Below are 26,392 nucleotides of genomic sequence, written 5' to 3'. Positions count from 1 at the left end.
AACCTGAAGAAATCTGCCAAATGCTCCTTGGAAGAACAAACTTCCAAGAAGAAGCTTTATCGTGGTTTCTGTCTTGCCGTTTTCCTCAGCGAGAGTAGGCAATGTAGGCTATGAACCCAGCGTTTAAAATGGTAGCTGTAACTGATGAGATCCAATGCTCAGGTTATACTATCCTCTTTGTAGACCTTATTGATTTTCCTCATATTTGTATACTATTCACATCTTGATGTTTTCCATTCCCTGAAAGAGAGAAGAAACTGCTAGAGACAGCAGAAACCATCAAACGGCGGCGCTCCAAATTAATCAACTCATGTAAGTACTTCCTGCCTAACGAAGTTCTCTGTGTGCTAAAAAAACCCTCTGCAGGTGCAGAATAATAGCAATAATAATAATAATAATAATAATAAATTTAATATTTATATCCCGCCTCATCTAGCTGGGTTTCCACAGCCACTCTGGGCAGCTATCAACAGATTAAAAACAGAAAGTAATAAATAATAATAATAATGATAATAATAATGATAATGATAATAATAATAATAATAATAATAATTTATTTGTACCCCGCCCATCTGGCTGGGTTTCCCCAGTCACTCTGGGTGGCTTCCAACAAAGATTAAAAATACATTAAAATGTCACACATTAAATACTTCCCTAAACTTTACATTAAATACTTCCATGGTATGCCCCACGGAGAGCCTCAAGGTCCATAAATAGCAACACCCTTGTGGTCCCGGGCCCTAAGGAAGTCAGATTAGCCTCAACCAGAGCCAGGGCCTTTTCAACACTGGCCCCGGCCTGGTGGAACGCTCTGCCTCATGAGACCAGGGCCCTGCAGGATCTGATTTCTTTCCGCAGGGCCTTTAAGACAGAGTTGTTCCGCCTGGCCTTTGGCTTGGAGCCAATTTGATTCCCTCCCTCTCTTTCTTTTTTTCTTTTCCTTCTCCCTCTGCGATGAGGCTACATTTTAATATTTTAATGTTTCAATATTTTAATGTTGTATTTTTTAATTTTGTTTTTAAGTTGTAATCATTTAACTTGTTTTTATTATTGCTTGTAAGCCGCTCTGAGCCCGGCATTGGCTGGGGAGGGCAGGGTATAAATAAAAATTATTATTATTATTATTATTATTAAACAGGGCTGCCTTCAGATGTCTTCTAAAATCAGATAGTTGTTTATTTCCTTGACATCTGATGGGAGGGTGTTCCACAGGGCGGTCACCACCACCAAGAAGGCCCTCTGCCTGGTTCAAGCCTTTAAGTGTGGGGTTCATTTAAATTTTCCCAGGGTTACCAACAGACAAGAGTGTTTAATTGAGGAACAATGAAAACATAAAAGCTGTGTCTGACGTGAATGTGATTAGAACTAGTAATCTCCACCCTAACCCCATTCCCACCCAGCTAATCCCATCTACCCCCCACTCTAAACTGACAAAACTCCCTGCTGTGATTCCATGCTCCCTTCAGTTCCTCTTCCCCACTATTTCATTCTACCACCTCCAAACATGGTTTGGATGTGGCTACGTACACATTAAATTATATATGCTTTTACAAAAGTGTGCTTAGACCAGCCATTTATATTTTGGAGGAAGAGCAGTCATAGGTCCCTGTTCTGGAATGTCTTCCTATTCTAGATTGGAGCCCTCGTTCAGGTTTCTGCATCCTTCAATGTTATTTTCAATGAAAGAGAGATGGTAAAGAAATCCTAAAGCATCTTAGCGGCAGCAGTGTAGCTTGAAAGGGGATATCAAACATGAGCCTAAAGCAGAGTGTTATTCTCCCTGCTTTTTCTTCTTTTTGCAGAAAATGGGAGTAGATATAGAAACAACCCTAGCATCTTACTTAATTTATCTCCTTATTTTTGTTCTCAGAGCTGGGTTGGCCTGAGAGAAAAGTGCTGATGAGGGATGGATTTATTTTAAAAAATAAAATAAATCTATAAACTCATTAGTAACAATGAATTGGATGCTAACTGCAGATTCAGCAAGCTTGGCAATTTCAAAAGTTTTAGTTTTGCTTACTAAATAAAAGTAAGATAAAAATGCTAAATTAGACCTCTCTCTAGGGCATCTAGGGATGCGGGTGGCGCTGTGGGTTAAACCACAGAGCCTAGGACTTGCCGATCAGAAGGTCGGCAGTTCGAATCCCCGCGACGGAGTGAGCTCCCATTGCTCGGTCCCTGCTCCTGCCAACCTAGCAGCTCGAAAGCACGGCAAAGTGCAAGTAGATAAATAGGTACCGCTCCAGCGGGAAGGTAAACGGCGTTTCCGTGCGCTGCTCTGGTTCGCCAGAAGCGGCTTAGTCATGCTGGCCACATGACCCGGAAGCTGTACGCCAGCTCCCTCAGCCAATAAAGCGAGATGAGCGCCGCAACCCCAGAGTCGGCCACAACTGGACCTAATGGTCAGGGGTCCCTTTACCTTTACTATAGCAGTGCTGATGGTCACTGCCTTTAGCAGATTCTCAGAGGATAGAGTGATCAATATCATAAAACTGGAACAGAGAGAGGCTCTGTTGTCCGCATGCTCTGCTTTTGGGCTTCTGACAAGGATCTGGCTAGACATAGTTGGAAAAGGAGATGGACATGATATAACCCAGCTCCCTCGGCCAATAAAGCGAGATGAGCGCCGCAACCCTAGAGTCGTCCATGACTGGACCTAATGGTCAGGGGTCCCTTTACCCTTTACCTTTACCCAGGGCATCAAAAAAATATTCAAACACAATATCAGCCTATTCTGCACAGGAAAAAATATTTCAGAGAAAACCACATCACTGCAGCAGTCTTCAGAGGGAAAAGGTGATGTTGGGGCTGGGGAACATTTTATTCCCTTATCCAACTGCCCCTTTTGTTGCTAAAGTCTAGTCACCAGATCCCACTTTATACATGAATTGGGAAGTCATGTAAACAACAAACGTGGCTGCCCTCATTATGCCTACTTTGCCCCAGTGTCATCCAGTGAAATATTAATAATATATCTATTGCTTATAGAAAAGCCCCAGCTGTTCTAGAAATTATCTGTTTTGTCAGCCGTGGTGAAAGGGTCCATACGGGTCCATATGACCAGCAAATGGAAATTTCAAGCCCCTTCCAGGAATTTTAGCTTTCAGGTTTTTAAAAAAGTCTGACATAGGAATGCCAGAGAATTCTATCAGAAACAGAAATAGGAGAAGAAATGGACACAATCGGCATGCGTGTACAAGGTCAGGAATGGAAACCACACAAGGAAATATAAGTGGTATGAGCTGTTGTTGTGTTTTTACTCCACAAGGATGGAGATGCAAATAACTGTTTTGGCAGAAGCCAGCCTGCAAATGAATGGAAACTGCGCTGTTTGCGACAAACAGAGATAGGACAGAAATTGCTGCCTCCTTGCATCCCTAGTCTGTAGCTCTAAAATTAACAGAGTTGTGAGGAGTGGGGGAAAGATGCAGGAAAGAATTCTTCCCATTTGCTCAGAAATGTAGTAAAGCTGCAAATACACCTGTTCTATTGACAAGCTGTTGGTAATTATTTTTAAGCATCAAGTAACATTTCCAGTGTTATGAAAATTAAACACCATCATTTTACATGTATAAATGGAAATATATTTTTGCTGGTCCAAGGCCAATAACAGCAGAAATAGCCTTATCCTTTTCAGAATCTTCCTACTACAGTCGTATCTTGGTTGCTGAACGCCTTGGAACTTGTACGTTTCAGCTCCTGAACAATCGAAAACTGGAAGTGAATGATTCTGAATGATTTTCAGAAGCCAAACGTCCTCTGTGGCTTCTGATTGGCTGCAGGTCGCTCCTGCAGCCAATCAGAAGGTGCGTCTTGGTTTTCGAACAGTTCCGGAAGTCAAACGGACTCCTGGAATGCATTCTGTTTGAGAACCAAGGTACGACTGTACATCTCTGTTTCTAACCGGTCATTTCATTTCAATGTTTATTTTTTCTATGTTCATACAACAACATTTGAATGTAAGTTGTTTAACTTCAGGCTGTTTGGAATTTAAAATGCAGTGTGTTTACTGCTTCACCCTGACAAATTAAACCTTGTCCCTTCCTCTCCTCAGTGTGCCCTAACCCCACCACAACCACCTCACCACCCGCATAATAGCTCTGGTTGCAGGCCTGGTGCGTTGAGTCAGAATTGTTAAGACTTGGTGGTTTTTCTTCACAGCGAAGTTGCTCTACCAGGAATACAGCGATGTTGCACTGAACAAAGCCATTCAAAGTCAAAAGAGAGCAGATTCCTTGACCGAAGATTTGGAGTATAAATCCACAGACTCCCCGAGGTTACGAAGAAAAAACATCTCCCCTCAGGATTCCTACCTGCAACGCCTGTCCGTCTCATCCTCGACGTCCCTGTGGCAGGACATCCCCATGGTCCGAGAGAGCACTGTCCTGCTGAGCATGACCCGTGAGGAGCAGAAGTTGCAGGAGGTAATAGAGGAGGAGCACAGCCGGGCATATTTGACTAGAGAGAAGGCTAACTCAATATGGCTAGTGGTAGAAACAGCTGGCCTAGAGGAGGCGAGCTGGAAGATGGAGCGAACCAGACGAATGGGGTAAGAGTCCAAATGGAAAACTGAAGCGAGAGGATGGACAGAGAGCTGAAGAATCAGAATCAGGGAAGTTGGCATGCTGGTTTGAAATAAGCAGCTAGCAGCCAACAGCTCTGCAGCATTAATTTACTTTATCAGAGTTCTGTGGGGATTACTCTCGAGATAGACGGATGCCCACAACCAATGCCGTATTTACGTATAAGCTAAACAAGCTATAGCTTAAGGCCCCACTCTCTTAAAGGTAAAGGTAAAGGGACCCCTGACCATTAGGTCCAGTCGTGACCGACTCTGGGGTTGCGGCGCTCATCTCGCTTTACTGGCTGAGGGAGCCGACGTTTGTCCGCAGACAGTTTTTCCGGGTCATGTGGCCAGCATGACTAAGCCGCTTCTGGCGAACCAGAGCAGCGCACGGAAACGCCGTTTACCTTCCTGCCGGAGTGGTACCTATTTATCTACTTGCACTTTGACGTGGTTTCGAACTCTCTTAGGGGCTCCCCAAAAAAAATTTAAGGAAAAAAAACCTGGATGTACATTTCCAAAATATAAGATAAAAAACAAATAAATTAAACCTACATACAGCAACAGTGTTTTGTGTTGTGTAGGCTCCTGTGATATAATATTTTGTTGTGTGCAAATGGCTTTAGATGCCTATTAGGTCCATGAATTACCTCATAGCATATATTCAACACAAAGAAACAGTGACAGTTTGTTGTTGACAGAGGACAGCTGGACATATAAAGGGCCCCATTGCCTTTAGTAGCTTAGGGCCTCATCAAACCTAAATCCAGCCCTGCCCACAACATAACTCACAGGCAACGTAGGATTGCAACCTTCGAATGCACAAATTGTTTGAAATCATTCAGAAGGGTTGCATGTAAGATGAAAATGAAGGGAAAGATCTTAAGGACCAATAGGCTGGCAAAAACAATCAAACAGGTTTTCCTTTAGGAGTGGATCCAGGAGGAAAGGACAAGAAGGAAAGGAGACAGTGACGGGGAGATGGAGCAAGAGAGCAGCAAATGTTCAATATCCCAAATCTAGGCAGGTGGAAGGATGGAGGTTTCCAAGGTTGACCCCTGAGACATTCATAGGATGTTTGGTTGTGTGGTGCTGAATATTATGTACTGAAGTTCTCACCCTGGGCGAGCAGGGGGATACTGTAGATAGTTATGCAAATAAGGGATCGAAAGTGTCCTTCAGTGATTGGATAGTTTTGGAAAATTGTTACAGTTACGTTGTACTGGAGCTCTATATAAGCAGGCTGACTGAACCCTTCAGTTCAGTTCAGAGTTCAGTTCTGGCCTGTGAATAAACAAGAGCTGTTTGAAGAATCGCTGTGTCGTCTGATATGTTCACCCACAACTTAACACTGAATGCAATTCTTGATCGGCTGGTTTGGATAGACCAGTTCCAGGCTTCTCTTCTGATGGACAGTGAAACAAGAGATGCAGTTGCTAGCTCTGTCTCCATCAAGAACATGCAGATACAATCTACTCCCCTTGAGGGTTTTCCTTTTCCGTTTAATTCCATCTCAAATAATTCATTGCTTCTTGGAGTATCCTGTGCTCTAAAGCTTATGTTCTCCATATTATTAACAGGCCAAGTTTGAACTGATTGTATCAGAAGCCTCATACCTGCGGAGCTTAAATGTGGCCGTGGACCACTTCCAGCACTGCCACGAACTCCAAGCTGTCTTAACGAATCAAGATAAACAGTGGCTTTTTTCCCGCCTTCAGGATGTACGTGACGTTAGTGCCAAGTGAGTTCTGGTCTTACTGTTCTGCTTGTACAGCTATCACACCAAAACCCTGGACGTCTCGAGCCAATGCAATCAATAGATACTTGCCTGTGCCTCATAACTGCATAGTACTTTGTGCTAGACTATACACTGTGGGTGGGCAGACCACTGTCAGCATCAGTTTTCCATACTCTCATTCATATATTCTGTCCTGTTTCCAAATTACCGTATTTTTCTCCCTATAGGACGCACTTTTTCCCTTCCAAAAATGAAGGGGAAATCTGTGTGCGTCCTATGGGGCGAATGCAGGCTTTCGCTGAAGCTTGGAGAGCGAGAGGGGTCAGTGCGCACCGACCCTTCTCGCTCTCCAGGCTTCAGGAAGCTATCAGCAAGTCTGGGGAGCCCGCGGGAGTTCCCGCAGGCTCCCTAGGCTGCGGATAGCAGCCTGCTGCCCGGAGCGCGGGGCGCGCTGAAGCAGAGTGCCCCGCGCTTTGCGCAGATATCCTTTTCTCCTCTAAAAACTACGGTAGGTGCGTTTTTAAAAGCTCGGGATTCCCCCGCGGCTGGGGGGGGAATAATTTTTTTTCTTTATTTCCCCCCCAAAAAACTAGGTGCGTCCTATGGGCCGGTGCATCCTATAGGGCAAAAAATACGGTAATCTGCAACTTTAAAAAAAGCCAAATGAAAATTCATATTTGAATGCATATTTTATTTTATATTTATTTATAAGGCCATTTATAAAACTGCAAACTCGTAAAAATATTGTGGCAGTGTATAATAAAATAATTAAAGTGTTTTAAAAAATCATAAAATGCAGACCAATACTGAATCAAATTAATTATTTTAAAATGCTTGTTGAAACAAACATTTTCAGCAGGCAACAAAATACTAGAATTGGAGTAAAACCTGGATTCTGGTCTCCATGTTTATGTAGCCCTGAAAGAAGCCCACAACAACACAACTAAAAGTTTTGTTAGTATTTAATGTTGTAACATTGTTTAACATTGTGTTTTAATTTTTTTAGCTTGTTGCATATTTGCCTAGAATGCTGTTCAGCAGATGAATAGAATAGAAATGACTGAAGTGTTTGTCCACGCTTCCACTTGTCCCCTGCCTAGAAAGCACAGGTCTGAGCAGTTTTCTCCTTGCCCTGCTCCTTTTCCAGGGAAAGCCTGCTTTTTGGTGCTAAATCAGAGCAAACATCAATCCAATTGAACACTAAAGAGTAGTTTTCCCTGGGGCAAAGCATCAAGATAAGTCGAAGTGTGGATAAGCCCTAAATCTTTATATAATCACCCAAGCAAGGTGCAACAAGCACTCCTCCTCCCTGGTCTCCCAGAACCAGAAGAGGTATGAAGTGAGAAGAGCAAAGACAGTCATGCAGGCACAGTCTCAGATTGCTTGGGGGAAACCCTGGCGAAGAGGAGACTTAGGCAGCTGTGGGGAGGCTTTCAGCCTCAGCAACTGCTTCATGGGGGAAAGACCTATCAGAAATGAGTTGCTGTGCCTCACACTCCTGTGCAGATCCTGTTGCTGCTAATAAGGAGTCAACTCCAACTTGCTCGGGTGATTTACTGCAGGCTCACTCCTGTCACACAATGAGTAAGAATTTCCTTACAGCTTGCACGTAGAAATAGTTATTTTTCTAGAGAAGGAGAAAGGTTAAAAAGTTGGGGGAAGTGCTGTAATTCTGGTCTCCATGACTCATTATTTTCTTCTGGGGGGTTCCTGCAGCTTCCTATTTGACCTGGAGGAGAAGCTTGAGGAGAACATGTTCACCTTCAATGTGTGTGATGTGGCTCTGAGGCATGCGCCGGAATTCCGGAGGGTTTACCTGCCGTATGTGACAAACCAGACGTACCAGGAGCAGACCTTTCGGCGACTACTGTAAGAAACCTAAAGATGCCCCCCTTTCCTATATTTTTATCCTCTTTGTAACACCCCACAAAATGTCCTTTGTGGCATATCTACACCACAGACAAGATGTCTCCTCTCTTGGGAACTATCGCTCTGAAAAGGGGTGGGGTGATAAGGCTCTCTAGCAGACAATGCTCAAGGTTCTGCAGGGGAACCCAGGACAGTTAAACTGGAACAAAACCTCATCTAGAGGTGGACAGTTAGGAGAGATCCACACCACACATTTAAAGCACATCTAATAAACATTCAGCAGGGACGCGGGTGGCACTGTGGGTTAAACCACAGAGCCTAGGACTTGCCGATCAGAAGGTCGGCGGTTCGAATCCCCGTGACCGGGTGAGCTCCCGTTGCTCGGTCCCTGCTCCTGCCAACCTAGCAGTTCGAAAGGACATCAAAGTGCAAGTAGATAAATAGGTACCGCTCCGGCGGGAAGGTAAACGGTGTTTCCGTACACTGCTCTGGTTCACCAGAAGCAGCTTAGTCATGCTGGCCACATGACCTGGAAGCTGTACGCCGGCTCCCTTGGCCAATAAAGCAAGATGAGCGCCGCAACCCCAGAGTTGGCCACAACTGGACCTAATGGTCAGGGGTCCCTTTACCTTTACTTAATACACATTCAAAGCATATGATTCCTCCCAAAGAATTCTGGGAACTGTAGCTGCCCCCCTCACAGAGCTATAGTTTCCAGGACACTTAACAAACTGTTGTCAGGTTGTCAAGCAAACTGCCTTTTATATAACAATAGTGCTTTTTGTGGAGGTATAAAAAGCATCACAGCAGTAGTTCACAGCAAGCAGAAGAGCCCTATTTCAACGGGCCACACCTGATTCAGTTCATAAGTGTTTAAGATACCCAAAACAGATGTTGGTACATGATTTAGTTCAGGTTCCAGGTTAGAGGAAGCACTGTGCCATTCCAATCTCATATAGATTTTATAGAGAGCCAGTGTGGTGTAGTGGTTGAGAGCGGTAGACTCGTAGTCTGGGGAACCGGGTTCGCGTCTCCGCTCCTCCACATGCAGCTGCTGGGTGACCTTGGGCCAGTCACACTTCTTTGAAGTCTCTCAGCCCCACTCACCTCACAGAGTGTTTGTTGTGGGGGAGGAAGGGAAAGGAGAATGTTAGCCGCTTTGAGACTCCTGAAGGGGAGTGAAAGGCGGGATATCAAATCCAAATCCATAGATAAATTCATCTATAAAGAGGCAAATTCCAGGGGAAATGATGTTTGCTGCAATTGGCCAATGGATCCTGGCCCTTCCAAGGAGATTCCAGGGTATTGTCAGAGGAATGGAAATCAACTAAGATGCATCTCCCAGAATTCAAGTCCATGGTAACATATCCTAGATAACAGCACTTTGTTGTTGTTGTTGTTTAGTCGTTTAGTCGTGTCCGACTCTTCGTGACCCCATGGACCAGAGCATGCCAGGCACTCCTGTCTCCCACTGCCTCCCACAGTTTTGTCAAACTCATGCTGGTAGCTTCGAGAACACTATCCAACCATCTCGCCCTCTGTCGTCCCCTTCTCCTTGTGCCCTCCATCTTTCCCAACATTAGGGTCTTCTCTTCTCATGAGGTGGCCAAAGTACTGGAGCCTCAGCTTCAGGATCTATCCTTCCAGTGAGCACTCAGGGCTGATTTCCTTCAGAATGGATAGGTTTGATCTTCTTGCAGTCCATGGGACTCTCAAGAGTCTCCTCCAGCACCATAATTCAAAAGCATCAGTTCTTCAGCGATCAGCCTTCTTTATGGTCCAGCTCTCACTTCCATACATCACTACTGGGAAAACCATAGCTTTTACTATACGGACCTTTGTTGGCAAGGGGATGTCTCGGCTTTTTAAAATGCTGTCTAGGTTTGTCATTCTAGCGCAATTTAAATAGAATGAAAGCCCTAAAGAGGTTGATGCATAATAGTCAGCATTTTGTTTTATTTTTCTTACTTTATTTGGGACATTTTCATGCTGTTCTTCAGCCAGTCAGAGAGGCTTACATAAAGTGGATAAAAACAGTAGGAAGCAGTAAAACAATAAAAACAAATAAGAACAAATAATCAGCAATGAAACCAAGATCTTTCTTTTGAACCACCCTGAGATCTTGTGATGAAGGGTGGTATATAAATAAATAAGAGGTCTAAAAAGGCCTCACACACATAAGCTCTAAAAATAAAGATAAAAAAGATTAATATCCCTCCCAACACCACTCCAGCCCAAGATTCTGTTCAGCCTCCCAGGCCAGGTGGGAAAGTCCCACAAGGCAGGGAGCAAGTCTTCCAGGACTCACTGCCAAGATGGTCTCTGAACTTTTCAGCAGCCTCAGCTTTTCTAGTTGGGAGTCAATCTAATCTGCTGCATCTTCTCTCTGGCAGGAATGATGTCCCTGCCTTCCAACAGGTTTTGGAGAGACTAGAAAGTGATCCTGTTTGCCAGCGCCTCTCTCTCAAATCCTTCCTCATCCTCCCGTTCCAGCGCATCACAAGACTTAAACTCCTTCTCCAGGTAAAAGTGTTGGGGACCCAGGACTCGCCTTTCCTTGGGCTGGCCAGCCTCATAATTAAATCGACAGTTTTCCTGGCAATAAAAATGTAAGCAGCAGGAAAAGAATTGGTGCCCACTTCTTTATTGCAAAGATATTTGACATTTACATGCATGCAATGGCAGCAAACCAGAGCTTTGCCAGGTAGAAGTGTGACTCAGTCCAAAAGGTGTCTCCCAGGAGCTTCTGTTTGAAATTGTTTTGGTGGAGGTGGCAGGAATTTAACCTCCTATATTTTCAAAACCTGTACTCCGCCATTCCGCACTCACCTCTTCCCCAGGAGCATGGCTTAATTCCAATATTTATACCAGGCATAGGCAAACTCGGCCCTCCAGCTGTTTTGGGACTACAATTCCCATCATCCCTGACCACTGGTCCTGCTAGCTAGGGAATATGAGAGTTGTAGGCCAAAAACATCTGGAGGGCCAAGTTTGCCTGTGCCTGTTTTATACCCATTTCTTTTGGACTCTGGGAAGTTTTAGGAGGAGTGCTGAAACTTGGTCCATGGAAGCACAACTTCAAAGGGAGTTTGAAAAACTTATTTTTTCAAATAAGTTTAAAAATTGGAACCCCTGAAAGGCCCTGCAGCCTTCCCTTAGTTCTCTGTTATCAGCCTAAAGGTATGGAGCACATAATATCTGTGGCAACAAAACTTTCTGGCAAATCTCTCTAGGGGATGGAAGTTGAGGGATTGACCAACACCTTCTCTCAAAATTGTCCCCTATAAAAACTAGCTGCTGACCAGAGGGATCACCTTTAATTTACCACTGCCTGAAAATAAATCCATAAATTAGTCAAGTATTTAATCTCTTACCAAAAACCCTTTGCTTCCCTCCTGCAGAACATATTGAAGAGAACTCGGCCCGGTGCCGATGAAGAGGTACAGGCCACTCAAGCATATGATGCACTTGAGAAGGTAACAGGTGTTGAAACCCATTCTTCATCCCTCTCGCCACTTCTGGCTGCCTCACACAAATGGTTCAAAAGTTTTCTCAACTCTTCCGGGCCACAAATTCCCAGTAGCTAGAAGCTGAGGTACCCATGCTGTTGTTTTCTGAGACACATGAGATATGAATTCCTTAGATACCCGAGCGACTTCTCTTCCCCTATTAATTAAAAACATGCTGCAAATAATGGTTTGGAAGTGGCTCCAAGTTAGTTACAATGATGTGCAGTAATGCTTGCATGTAACCCAACACTGTGGTTTGGATGCACAATGTATCCATTCACTGTGTGAATCAACTGTGTTTTTACTGAGCCAATGCCATCTAGTGAGATTCTGGGGTGAGGGGTGATTTGAACCTGGGTCTCCTCAGTCTTAAGTCCAGCACTCTGGCCAAGACACAGCTGGCGGTAGAATATTCTGAAGTTATATGTTCTATAAAGGTAAAGGGACCCCTGACCATTAGGTCCAGTCGTGGTCAACTCTGGGGTTGCGGCGCTCATCTCGCTTTATTGGCCGAGGGAGCCGGCATATAGCTTCCGGGTCATGTGGCCAGCATGACTAAGCTGCTTCTGGAGAACCAGAGCAGCGCACGGAAATGCCGTTTACTTTCCCGCCGGAGCGGTACCTATTTATCTACTTGCACTTTGACGTGCTTTTGAACTGCTAGGTGGGCAAGAGCAGGGACCAAACAACGGGAGCTCACCCCATCGCGGGGATTCAAACTGCTGACCTTCCGATCGGCAAGCCCTAGGCTCAGTGGTTTAGACCACAGCGCCACCCGCGTCCCTATATGTTCTATAATTAACTACAAATGTTTGAGTATTTCCCTCTAAATAGAGGGTGCCTGGGAAAGTTTAGACTCAAAGGGATGTAACTTCCAGCATCGGCAATAAGACCCAGATGCATATCTTGAACGCTAAAGAAATCTAGCTGGTGAGCCTTTTCCTGAAGAAGTGGTTGATCCAAAGTACAGTCATACCTCCTTTTGCGTCCGCCCCATTTAGGGTCCATTTTGTTGAACGTCCACGGCAAACCCGGAAGTACTAGAACGGGTTACTTCCAGGTTTGCCACTTGCACACTCGCAGAAGTGCTAAATCGTGCTTTGCGCATGCACAGAGCGGCGCTTTGTCGAGCATCCCTTTCATTGTGCGTCTGGGGCTCCAGAACAGATCCCGGACACAAAAGGAGGTACGACTGTAACCAGTTCCCTCAACACCAAGCCCTAACCACAAAAGGAACAGTGCTGTCTATGTAACCTCTCCCTTAAGATTGGTCTCTGTCTGCACTGTTGCTTTTCGTCATTACTGAGGCCACACACAGATGGACCGAGTCATCTGTGTCCCCTTGTGGAACTGGGTCATCCCATGCATCCAGCCCTACAGCTATGAGGTACCCCATGCTGGAAGTTACATCCCTTTCTCTGCTATGCTGGAAGAAGCTTACCAGCTTTCTAAGTGATTGAGGTTTATCATTTAGAGAAAAAAGAGGGCCGTGGGTACTTTACACATATAAACAGTGGATCTGAAATTAGCTTAATTCAGCCAGAGAATTGGTCTAGCCAATTGAAGATTCTTGCATTTTTTTCTAAAAAGTTGCTCTTGCCAAAACCAGGTGGCTTGATTCCATTCTCTGCCTCCTAAACCCATACCCTGTCACCCTTTCCGCTTTGAGAAGGGGACAGCCACCCCCCCCCCCATTTTTTCCAATACTTCCCCACCCTAATAACATTTTCCTTTCCGCAGCTCATCAAAGATTGCAATGAAAATGTCCAGCGTATGAGGAGCACCGAGGAGCTAATCTACTTGAGTAAAAATATGGAGTTTGAATGCAAGGTAAGCATTCATTCAGGGGGTTACAGCTTCCCCCGTCTGACACTGTACTGCAACCACCTGCTTTATTCATGCATAGATAGCCCTGCATAGTGCTGATGATGCCAAGGTCACAGGTTTGATCCCCCTATGGGTACAATTTCTGCTTTGAAGTGGGTTGGGCTAGATGACGCTCAAGGTACCTTCCAACTCTGTGATTCTATGACCAGAGCTAATCTACTAGTGAACTGCCCTGGTCACCAAGAGGCCTTCAGCTTATCCCTATCTTGCAGAAGGGACAGGAGAACCTGTGCCCTTTCTGATGTTGGGCATACAGCGCCCTAACCATTGGCTATGCTGGCAGGGAAGTAATAGTGCCACTGTATTCTGCTCTGGTCAGACCTCACCTGGGGTACTGTGTCCAGTTCTGGGCACCACAGTTCAAGAAGGACTCTGACAAACTGGAACGTGTCCAGAGGAGAGCAACCAAAATGGTCAAAGGCCTGGAAACGATGCCTTATGAGGAATGGCTAAGGGAGCTGGGCATGTTTAGCCTGGAGAAGAGGAGGTTAAGGGGTGATATAATAGCCATGTTCAAATATATAAAAGGATGTCACATAGAGGAGGGAGAAAGGTTGTTTTCTGCTGCTCCAGAGAAGCGGACACGGAGCAATGGATCCAAACTACAAGAAAGAAGATTCCACCTAAACATTAGGAAGAACTTCCTGACAGTAAGAGCTGTTCGACAGTGGAATTTGCTGCCAAGGAGTGTGGTGGAGTCTCCTTCTTTGGAGGTCTTTAAGCAGAGGCTTGACAACCATATGTCAGGAGTGCTCTGATGGTGTTTCCTGCTTGGCAGGGGGTTGGACTCGATGGCCCTTGTGGTCTCTTCCAACTCTATGATTCTATGATTCTAGGAGCGGAGGGACCACAGGTTCCCCAGTGCAGTCTTATAGGCAAGGTTGTCCTCACTGTGATGGTATTGGGCTAAGTACAGTATCCTTCATGCCATCAGGCAACAGCTGGGCGGTCTGTGTGCAGAGCAATGTGTGACCCATCTACTGGCCACATCCACCTTCCAATGTGTAGTAATTTTATCAACTTTCTAGCTTCAGAGAAACCTCCCCACATTGATCTGTCGACCAGGAAGCCCTTGCTTCTCTGCCACCCCACCCCCTGGAAAGTATTCTAGGCCACACACGCAACTCCGTTATTGCAGGGTGCCAATGCCCCTTGAGCCTCATTGCTACTCCTTGGAGACAAGGAGCACACCCAGAACTCACACACACCTGCCAGTTGCAGGGGAAAGCAGTTGTGGGTGGGAAGGTCTTTCAGGAGAGCTTGGCTGCCTGTTGAGAACCCACCCCCCAATACAATCCTAGAATCATAGAGTTGGAAGAGACCACAAGGGCCATCGAGTCCAACCCCCTGCCAAGCAGGAAACACCACCAGAGCACTCCTGACATATGGTTGTCAAGCAGGAAACACCATCAGAGACTCCTGACATATGGTTGTCAAGCCTCTGCTTAAAGACCTCCAAAGAAGGAGACTCCACCACACTCCTTGGCAGCAAATTCCACTGTCAAACAGCTCTTACTGTCAGGAAGTTCTTCCTAATGTTTAGGTGGAATCTTCTTTCTTGTAGTTTGGATCCATTGCTCCGTGTCCGCTTCTCTGGAGCAGCAGAAAACAACCTTTCTCCTTCCTCCTTGGAATAGCTTCCAAGCAATCTTGCTTTCTCACAAAACAAACTGAAAACCACATTCAGAGGACAGGAGAGTGCACCTCACAGCTCATTACGACCAAGTCTGGCTTCTGCCTTTCCAAAGCTGACCATCCCACCTCCCAGGACATTCTATACAAGATCTCAAAGTAGTTGTAATATTACGAAAGAATTTCAGAAATAGACTGGAAAGAGAAGTTGCTGAATTACAACTTATTACCAAACTTTAAACCATGGAGAGACCTGGTCTGAATAGAGACATTGGATTCTTATCTCATTATGCATGATAAAGCTATTTTTGGCCATCTCACCCTTTGCTTTTCCCTGTAAGACCAATTGCAGTCATTAACAGTCGTCAACTGGTTTACCACACCTATCAGCTGATCACCCATTCCCACCACCCTTCTGAGTAATACCCCTCCCCATCCTCTCACTGGTGACTTCTGTTTCAGTGCATCTAAAGAAATGTGCATGCACACGAAAGCTCATATGAATAAAAAATTTAGTTGGTCTCTAAGGTGCTATTGGAAGGATTTTTTTTTATTTTGTTTCATCCCTAGAGTGGTATTCTTTCATCATCCATCCCATATGCAACTCCTTTTCAGTAGAGTATTCTAAAGGCTCACAGAACAATCTGGAAAATGGCATTTTGACACCACTCACCTTTCCTTCCACTAGCCATTGCCCTCTAGTACTGGAGATGGGATAAGAAATCTTCTCCACCTCTTTGCAGGGAGAAGAGAGCAGGTCTCAAAACTTGTGCCTTGAAGCACTGGAGTTACAATGAGACCTTTGGGCCTCACCTAGAGCAATTATTCTTGCACTTGCAGATTTTCCCACTCATCTCGCAGTCACGGCGGCTGGTAAAACGTGGGGAACTCACAGCGTTGGAGTACAACCTGAGCTTGAAGTGGAAACTGACCACCCGGCCAATCTACCTGCACCTCTTTAATGACTACCTGCTCCTATCTCGGCCCAGAGAGTAAGTGTTGGGGGAAGGGTTCCATTACTCCATCTTTCACTCAACATTTATCCCTCAGCAATCCTAACATCCTAGTTATGCAAATGATGTGGGTCAGTTCCTTTCCTTTCAATTTCCTTTCCTTTTAGTAACACATACCGGTAAATAAACATTATCATATTCTTAGTCCTCACCCCCACTTTTACAAGTCCAAATATGTATAAATATTCAGTATAAGAAAGTTTTTGTTAAATTCTCCCCCCACAAAAATACTTACTTGACACACAGTCTTCTTTTTATTTATACAATTTCAGATTAATTTTAAAAAATCACATGATTGCAGCAGGAGAAATGGATGAAAGAGGTTATGTTATAGTAGCTTGGCATAATTTTAGATGGTTTTGCATTCAAGTGGCACATTTTTTAAAAATGGGACTTTATGTGAATTTAGGGAAGGTATGCATTTTTCCACCTTCCATCACTAAAATGTATTGTGTTATGTGTGAAGAGCAGGGGGCAACCACTCATAATTTGCTAGGGCGCAAAATACCCTTATGCCAGCAATGGCAAGGAGTCTTCTTTCTTACTCATTAAAACCAAGCTTTTAAAATGCCCCCTTTTTCTTTTCTTTCTCTATCCCCTGCAGGAATGGGCGCTTTATTGTATTTGATTTTGCTGCTTCCTCGAATGTGCGTGGAGAGAAGTGTGAAATGAAACTGCACGGCTCAAGCAAAAATCTTTTCCGCCTCTTCCTGCTGCAGAACAATCAGGGGAAAAAAGTGGAGTTCCTCTTCCGTACAGAAACACAGTAAGCAAAAGCCAAATGTTTTTGCAATGGAGAACTCCCAGCACCACACATTCCTTAGTTTAACTTTCAGAGCGATAAGGATGAGATGATGCCTTGTGCAATCACGTATTTACTAAAAGCAACACAGAACTATCTTTCTTCTATTACATGAAGTATATCAGTTTTATTCCACGTATCAACAGTCTTACCAGCAGGATTGTAGCAAGGTGAGAAACCTGCAAAGTCTGAAGGGGAGAGCTTGCAAGCTCAGCTCTGCATCCAACTGAGGGGTGACCTTGTTTGCTACCTCCTGCTGGAATTACCAGCTTCTTTTTGCCTTTTGCGCAACTTACTTATTGTTGCATTTATATTCTCCCTCTCCTCAAAAGAAGCTCAAAAGAATGGTAAAAAGGGTATGATCCAGCATTATGTAATATCTGCATTCATTTACAGATTTAGCATAGGCAGAGGCATAGTTTAGACACTCCAACCGATAGTTGAATATCACCCAGAGCCGACACACTGAAATTAATGAACGTTAGGTCCATTAAGTTCAGTGGCTGCTAAAGGGCTGTGAAAATTTGTGTCCCAGTCTTTTTAGACTCGTAGAAGGGACGCGGGTGGCACTGTGGGTTAAACCACAGAGCCTAGGACTTGACGATCAGAAGGTCGGCGGTTCAAATCCCTGCGACGGGGTGAGCTCCCATTGCTCGGTCCCTGCTCCTGCCAACCTAGCAGTTCAAAAGCACAAAGTGCAAGTAGATAAATAAGTCCCGCTCCGGCGGGAAGGTAAACGGCGTTTCCGTGTGCTGCTCTGGTTCACCAGAAGTGGCTTAGTTATGCTGGCCACATGACCCAGAAGCTGTACGCCGGCTCCCTCGGCCAATAAAGCGAGATGAGCGCCGCAACCCCAGAGTCAGCCATGACTGGACTTAATGGTCAGGGGTCCCTTTACCTTTACCTTTTTTACCCACATACTATCTGAAACCTGAGGGGCTCATTGGTTACCAGATGTGAAATATGTGGCATTATTTTCAGCTCTCCTGCCCCACTACTGATCCCTTCTTCCAAGTCATTCTCCAACCCTTCTTTCCGGTGCTGCCCACTCATCAGAATTCAGCTAGTCCCTGACATGTAAATAATAATAATAATAATAATAATAATAATAATAATAATTTATTTATATCCCACTCTCCCCAGCCAAAGCCGGGCTCAGAGCGGCTAACAACAGTAAAAGTAACACAGTTTACATAAAATCACAATTAATTGAAATACATTCTAAAATCAATTCATTCTAATATCAATTCAGAATCAAATTAATGGCAACCATTGGGCTAGAGTTCTGTGAGGATTACAGAAGGAGAGAGGGGGTCAGACTGTGCCTTGGCCAAAGGTCTGGTGGAACAGCTCTCTCTTGCAGGCCCTGCGGAAAGATGTCAAGTCCCGCAGAGCCCTAGATATTCACTCACCCCTTCTTACATAGCAGGGGGCACCATTTTGTGGTTCACCTCAGGTGCCAAAACATATTGAGCTGGCTCTGCCAAGAACAGTGGCTTCCTTAAAAGCCATTAGTTAGTTAGTTAGTTAGTTAGTTAGTTAGTTAGCTATGAGCATGACTCATAGTGTGCCACAAGTAAAGGGAGCAAAGTATACTACTACACATCTTGACATTTCACCAGGAACTGCCGTGTACAACCTAGAATGCCTCTCTCCTCAGTACTTTTCACTTCTCTCCCCCCTGCCCCAGGAGTGAGAAGCTGAGGTGGATTTCTGCGCTTATGCCCCAGCAAGCTGAACCTGACCTTTTGGATGACCCTGGTAAGATTGCTCAAGACATAGACTGCAAAGGGCTAGCTCACATAATACAGGTATTACGTATACAGTGGTACCTCGGGTTACAGACTCTTCAGGTTACAGACTCCACTAACCCAGAAATAGTACCACAGGTTAAGAACTTTGCTTCAGGATGAGAACAGAAATTGTGCAGCAGCAGCGGGAGTCCCATTAGCTAAAGTGGTGCTTCAGGTTAAGAACAGTTTCAGGTCAAGAACAGACCTCCGGAACGAATTAAGTTCTTAACCCGAGGTACCAATGTATACAATAGCAAGCAAATGCCGACAGTATCAACAATCAGATGCTTGCTCAAAGCATTCCTTTTTTCTCAGATGTTTCTAGAAGTGTGACTCCAACTCTTATATTTATTCATGATTAATTTTACACGGAGTTTTCATTGTTTAATATGTTATTGTGCTTTTTGTACTGCCTACCACTTGGATATACCATGTCAAATGGTATATACAGTGGTACCTCGGGTTACAGACGCTTCAGGTTACAGACTCCGCTAACCCAGAAATATTACCTCGGGTTAAGAACTTTGCTTCAGGATGAGAACAGAAACTGTGCAGCAGCGGCGCAGCAGCAGCAGGAGGCACCATTAGCTAAAGTGGTTCTTCAGGTTAAGAACAGTTTCAGGTTGAGAACGGACCTCCGGAACAAATGAAGTACTTAACCCGAGGTACCACTGTAAATCTGTTAAGTAAAATACAGTACAACATTGATCCTGGGCACTTATTACTACTGCAGGTTCTTTATTAACACTGCAGCAGCACAAAACTATATATTTATTTTAAAAAAATATCCAGTAGCACCTTAGAGACCAACTAAGTTTGTTCTTGGTATAAGTTTCCATGTGCATGCACACTTCTTCAGATACACTGAAACAGAAGTCACCAGACCCTTATATATTGTGGGAGGGTGGGGTGGGGTTTTTTTCAGGAGGGTAGTAGGAGATGGGTGGTTGACTCTTTTTCATTGTGCCCGTCACATTACTTTAGATATGAAGAAGTAAAACCAGAAATGTGTGCGTTCCTTCAATCAAGGATGAGAATTCTTACTGGATATGCAGTTAAACTAAGCTGAGACTCAGTTTACATTGCACACACAAATCTCAAAATTGAAGAACCAGGAATGGTACAGAAAGTTTTATTCAAAATAAAAAAGAGATGTGTGTACATTTGCCCAAGCTATACTGATGAATTCAGTATTTTATTTTTTCAAGTACATTTTAGGTTTCTTTGCTTGCTTGTTTTGAAAAAGAACAACCCGACACATTTGAATGGTTAACAACAACACACCTGGTAACTGACAATCACGATATTCTTTCTCTCCTAGCTCTCTTAGACAAACTTCAGGTTCAGTGTGTGAGGTCATACAAAGCCCGAGAGAATGATGAACTGGCGCTGGAGAAAGCAGATATAATTATGGTCCTTCAGCAAAGTAGCGACGGTAAGTGGATTTGGCAATGTTGTGGCAAGGTGCTGTGAGGGGCAGGAAAGAGACTGGGCAGTTGGGAGTTGAAAATGTCATGGGGTGACTACGACCTGGAAGGTGGTTTCCTTTGGAACTAGGAAATGGCTTACATCGTTGAAAAATTAAAAATGGAAAATATTGCTTTCCTTGTGTCTAAGCTGTTTTTCACCCAGCAGTGCAAAAGCCTATGCTGACATGGCAGCTCCCCCCCCACCCCCGGTCCACCTCACGTGGGAAAGCAGGGATAGAATTTGGCATCAGGGAAACAGCCTGTGGGGAAAGGGTTAAACACCCTTCCTGTCACTGCTGCAATCAAATGAGAGCTTTCCATGTATTAAAAGTAATACCAGACACAGGAGAAACGTCACCCATCCATATAGCTTGATCCAGATATTACTTCATTTGAAAGCACGTGAAATAATAATAATAATAATAATAATAATAATAATAATAATATAATTTATTATTTATACCGCGCCCATCTGGCTAGGCTTCCCCAGCCACTCTGGGCGGCTTCCAAAAAAATATTAAAATACATCAAAAATTAAAAGCTTCCCTAAACAGGGCTGCCTTCAGATGTCTTCTAAAAGTCTGGTAGTTGTTCTTGTCTTTGACATCTGGTGGGAGGGCGTTCCACAGGGCGGGTGCCACTACTGAGAAGGCCCTCTGCCTGGTTCCCTGTAACTTGGCTTCTCGCAGTGAGGGAACCGCCAGAAGGCCCTTGGAGCTGGATCTCAGTGTCCGGGTAGAACGATGGGGGTGGAGATGCTCCTTCAGAAATACTGGACCACGGCCGTTTAGGCTTTAAAGGTCAGCACCAACACTTTGAATTGTGCTCAGAAACATACTGGGAGCCAATGTAGGTCTTTCAAGACCGGTGTTATATGGTCTCGGCGGCTGCTCCCAGTCACCAGTCTAATCTCCCCATAGATGATGTTTTGCTCCTTTTTCAGACGAGAATAGATAAGAGACAGAGAATGGGAGCTTTCTTCTGAATTGCCCTGGTCCACACACACTGCATGAAGACAGAGAGTGGTAACTTATCACTGTTCACACATAAGCACTTGCCAGCCTTATGTTTGGTCCTGCCATGAACTTGACCACACTTTCTCAGAAAACTGAGAAGCAAAGGAGTACAGTCGTACCTCATGTTGCGTAACCTCTAAGTTACAGAATCTTCGGGTTACAGCTGCAGCAAACCCGGAAGTGGGTTTGCCGCTCATGCATGCTCAGAAGCGTTTTGTGGCACCACGTGCGTGCGCAGAAGCGGTCCTCCAGTTACGGACTTTTCAGGATATGGCCGGGCCTCCAGAACGGATCCTGTTTGTAACTGGAGGTACCACTGTATTCAATTCCACTCAGTACTTGTTAGGGTGGTAAAGATGACCAGCTAAAACACACTTAACTGTTCAGTGTATATCATGTATTATAGATTTTTATTCTTGTCCCTACGGAGCTTAACAATGTGCCTTTTTGATGGTGAGAAAGACCACAGAGAAAGCAGGAGAGGACAAACAATCAAGGGTGGCAAGTGATTAAATGTGAACAAATGCCAGTAACAGATATGCAACCCAGTCTTCTGTTTGTTTTGGAACTAAGTTCCACTTAGTGTAATAGCCTTAGATTGGTTAGAGTTAGAGATGAGGATTCAGAGGTCTGCACTCATCAGAAATTTGGCTAAGGCAGGAAATTCTTAAAATTTCACATTGGCACCTCGGAGGATGGTGCAGTCAGTCAGTTCTGAGACCTAAACTACACCAGAATAAGCTCTCTCACTCTGGGGCGATCTCATTTTACCAAGAGTTAAGGACTTGCTGCACATTAGGTACAAATGTGGTTATATCACCCAGATGGCTAGCCTACCAGGGTAACTTGTAGACCAGGCTTCCTCAACCTCAGCTTTCCAGATGTTTTTGGCCTACAACTCCCATGATCCCTAGCTAGCAGGAGCAGTGGTCAGGGATGATGGGAATTGTAGTCTCAAAACATCTGGAGGGCCAAAGTTGAGGAAGCCTGTTGTAGACTGTAACAACTCCCTAAATGGTTCTCTGAATGTTTCACCCATTGTGTCTGCTCCCTCTGCAGGGTGGTTTGAAGGAGTGAAACTCTCTGATGGGGAAAGAGGCTGGTTCCCTTCCGATCACGTGGAAATAATCTCCAGCAAGCAAGCTCGCCAGATGAATCTGAAGGAGGAACAGCGTGTCAAGTATGCAAAACAACAAGTCTTTCATAAGAGATAGGGTCCTGTTTCCCCAAAGACAAACACTTAAAGCTCGTCTCCATTGTGGCTCCTTAACCCAACAGTACATTGCTGTATTTAGTTTTCTGGAAGAGAAACCTCCTTTGATGCCATCAACAAATGTTTAACCAATACAGGACACAGTACGTACCAAAGAAATGAAAACTGACTTGGTGGAAAGATTGTCTTCCTGTGCATCACCAGAGGAGGAAAAAGAGAAGAAAAAACCTGCATTAGCTTTGGCTTGATGGTTTCAAATAGGAAATACAGTTGGAAACTGGATATTAGGACTTCTGGGAACCAGTTATTGACACTGCCGTTGTTCCAATGCATGAACTCCTCGCTTGGGGCCTTTGCTTCAGCTTCTGCTCTGCCAAATGAGGCTATGACTTACCTCACAGAAAGGTGTGAAGCTAATAATGTTCCCAAATGCTTTGAAGCCTTCCCAAAAAGAAGATGCTAGAGAAAAGCAAAATATATATTTTATATGTATTGTCATGGAAATTGGCTTTTCTGTTTGAAATACTTCATTTATTTTAATTGCCACGTACTTCTTACCAAATAAGATATGATACATATATATGAATGAAAGGGAGCCAGATTCCCCTGAACTCTGCTTTACAAAAAAGTTTGCCAGCTTTTCCTGGTCTGCTCCTGTGCTTTTAACAGTAAATTGACACACAAATTTAGCAGGTGAAAGCATTTCACAACTTTTGTCTCCATGTCAGAAAAGCTTCACCTGCTACTAATTTCTGCAAGTCAGTGTGTAATTAAAGGAACAGGAGAAGAAATCCAGAGAAAATCTATACAGGGAAATGGACTAAGAATGCAGGGAGAAGGAAGACATATTTGCCATTAACACCTCCCTTTCTTCTGGAGCCACTTCTTTAGTTGGATAACATTTTTTTCCCTTATTCTCAGCTTGAAGTTTATGCTCAGAAAGTGTTTGTGGCCAGCCAAAGAGCCTTAGGAATGCACAAACTCATTACAAAGAGAAGGCAATGGGTCAGATTGCTGGGGGGGCCGAGCAGGGACAACTGATAAATGACTGCTTGGTGCCTGGCAGTAGGTACTGCGTCTTTTAAGGGCAGAGGGTACATGCTTTCTGTGCAGATGGTCCCAGATTCCATGCTTGCTATTTACAAGTAGCATACAATGGGAAAGGTGCACACCTGTGACCCATTGACAGCAAGGGCATGGGGGTTAGGTGGGAGAAGAGGGCCTGTGACCCTGGGTGCAAAATTTTGAGGAGCGTGCCTCTCATCTGGAGATGAGCCACAGTGCCTTTCCACATCTTCAAAGCCGAGGGTGAGCTAAACTAACTCACAGAGGGGTTTTTCCTGTACCATCGCCCCGGTTCCGCACAGCCCTGCACTCCTCTCTGCAGGCATTGGGGTGATTCACCCACCAAGGGGCATGTCGTCCAGTCGGGTCCCCCCCCCCCCATGTGGGTGCAGGTGGTGCAATACGGGCCCCACTTGGCTCCAGTGGAGGGGGGATCTGCTCCAGCAACTTCAGTGACGAGGGTTGGGCTGTCGCGGCAGGCTCCGTTTACCCCCTCTGCACCCCCTGACGCATATGCCTGCCCCAAGCACCAGCAACCTACGCTATGCCACTGGTTGACAGTCATGATGGATGCACTGGATACACAAATAGGAAGCTCCCTTAAACTGTGTTCCTCTGGAAGTGCCATCAGCTGTGGAGACCATGCAAGACATAACTCAGGATGTAAAGCAATGTTCTTCATCAGCAGCCATTCAAGATATTGCTGTATAAGAAAGAAGGTAGCAATAACTGGGAAAGGCTTAGTGTGCGTAACTGTATATTCTGTTTTTGTAATGGCCTGATCAAGCGCACCTTAGACCACTGAAATCAAAGGGCATAGGCCTGGTTAAATCCACATAGGATTGTCCCCTGAGGCTGCTTAATCTGCCTTCAGAAAAACCCAGATTCTTCCTAGTATAAATATTTGACAGTCATATACACAGGGGCGAGACTTACAATCCAAAAACACATTATGCCCAAACTATAAATATTGCAAATGTGCAGTTGCTTTCCTCAGAGGTGGCTTAAAAAGGATGGTGGTACCAACAAATTTAAATAGGTTTTTGCACAATTGCACAATTTTGCAAACATTTTAAAGATCTCTTCATTATACAAAAGTTGGTGGAACTGAAGCTCAAATTGCAAATTACTTGGAGTTCTGTGATTCTTCCTCCCATGTTGCTTTTCTTAAGCCAAAGCAGCCAGTAAGTCTGAGTACAAGAAGGGAACACAGAGGAAATTGCTTTATTCTTTTTCCTCTGGTTATTTTTCAGCTCAGAATGGCCCTGCCCAACCTACTTTTTCATCTGCTGGGGAAAAGCAACAGGACCCCATAGCTTTCCCCCATGGGGAAAAGCAATGACAGTTTTTTGGGGGGGAACAATGATAGTTATAGTGGAACAAACCAATACAACCCTATATTGCATTTTGCAAACATGACCTTAGTGTCCGGAAGCCTATTTCCTCAAACAATGGGAGTCAGTGGATTAGTGATACGCACTACCTCTTGACCCCAGAACGAAAAATGGGGTGACCTGATGCAGAGCTGGAGCTACGGGGGGGGGGGGGGGCTAGCCGGGTTTTTTGCCCCAAGTGAAGCCTCCAGAGGGGCATCATTGAGGCTCCCGGCCTGTGCATGTGTGTACGCAAACATGCATGGGGGATGCAAAACTGGGTGTTTGACCCAGGTAAAGTCTAATTCAGGGGTCGGCAACCTTTTTCAGCCATGGGCCGGTCCACCGTCCCTCAGACTTTGTGTGGGGCTGGACTACATTTTTTTTGGGGGGGGGGGAGAATGAATTCCTAGGCCCCACAAATAACCCAGAGATGCAATTTAAATAAAAGCACACATTCTACTCATGTAAAAACGTGCTGATTCCCGGACCGCCCGCTGGCCAGATTGAGAAGGCGATTGGGCCGCATCCTGCCCCTAGGGCCTTAGGTTGCCTACCCTTGTCTAATTTCACCCCTCTCAGATGCAGCACTTTCAGTAGTTGTGTTAAATGATAAGTGGTGGCTTCTTAAACTATTAACAGCGCCCAAGCCCTATCCGAGTTGGTATCTGGTCAGGGGAGTTAGCAAACTCTGAACTGGGGGCAAATCCTCACTACAGAGAAGTTTCGTTGAAAGAAGAAGGTGGAATTTATTTTAAAAGGAGGGAGGCTGCTTAGGAAAGAACATACATGGAGATAAATGGTGTCCAGCCTGCTTCTGCCAGCTTTGAGATTCCTATGTTTTTCATGTTGCTTTCCAAAACACACTCTGTTGGAAACTGCCCTCTAAGTATTTCAGATTCTGCCCCAGAATTGGAGCCAATCTAGGCAGGATGGCAGCAGTTCCACATGCTCCAATACTCAATCTTTTAATTGCCTTTTTAATGCTGAACATTCTCCTTATCAGAGAAAAAAATGGTGAAGAAAAGTCTCGTAACCTTACAAACTTCTGCCTTCTGGAAACAAAAAAAGGATTTGTGGTCTCCTTGGGAGAAATCCTCACAGCGGGACTTATTTCATTGGTCACACTTATACTCATATTTCCCCCCCCCCCAAGGAAGTCAAGGTGGCCTCCCCCCCCCCATTTCATCTCCACAACCACCCTGTGAGGTAGGTTGGGCTGAGAGAGGCAGTGCCCAAGTGATTTGAACTTTGGTCTCTCTGGCCCGGCACTCAAACGCAGCCTTTCTCAACCTTGAGGGTCCCAGATGTTTGCTGGGTGCCAACTTCCATCCTCCCTCACCAGCAGGACCAATGGTCAGGGCGGGATGGGCGTTGCAGTCCAAGCAGGGCCGGACTTAGGTTTGGTGAGGTCCTAAGCTGCTGGAGGTAATGGGGCCCTTTATATGT

The 26,392-nt window shown here is 44.9% G+C and overlaps 1 protein-coding gene across 2 annotated transcripts in view; it reads left to right on the top strand.

The window, feature by feature from the left end:
* Window positions 1-23,009, top strand: part of ARHGEF5 (Rho guanine nucleotide exchange factor 5) — a 67,755-nt gene extending 44,746 nt beyond the window's left edge. For both annotated transcript variants that reach the window (XM_081005408.1, XM_081005407.1), the window contains exons 4-15: window positions 248-312; window positions 4,162-4,424; window positions 6,145-6,305; window positions 8,019-8,171; window positions 10,565-10,694; window positions 11,573-11,647; window positions 13,421-13,510; window positions 16,040-16,191; window positions 16,817-16,978; window positions 18,705-18,775; window positions 20,129-20,242; window positions 22,352-23,009. In XM_081005408.1, coding sequence (XP_080861534.1) covers window positions 248-312; window positions 4,162-4,424; window positions 6,145-6,305; window positions 8,019-8,171; window positions 10,565-10,694; window positions 11,573-11,647; window positions 13,421-13,510; window positions 16,040-16,191; window positions 16,817-16,978; window positions 18,705-18,775; window positions 20,129-20,242; window positions 22,352-22,506 — 1,591 coding nt within the window. In that variant the 3' untranslated portion in view covers window positions 22,507-23,009. The remainder of the gene's footprint in view (window positions 1-247; window positions 313-4,161; window positions 4,425-6,144; window positions 6,306-8,018; window positions 8,172-10,564; window positions 10,695-11,572; window positions 11,648-13,420; window positions 13,511-16,039; window positions 16,192-16,816; window positions 16,979-18,704; window positions 18,776-20,128; window positions 20,243-22,351) is intronic.
* The last annotated feature ends 3,383 nt before the right edge of the window (window positions 23,010-26,392 follow it).

The sequence above is a fragment of the Podarcis pityusensis genome, assembly GCF_964106645.2.
Source record: "Podarcis pityusensis genome assembly, chromosome: 5".
Lineage (NCBI taxonomy): Eukaryota > Metazoa > Chordata > Lepidosauria > Squamata > Lacertidae > Podarcis > Podarcis pityusensis.
The sequence above is the reverse complement of the archived record's forward strand: the minus strand, read 5'-3'. Positions and strand labels throughout refer to the sequence as shown.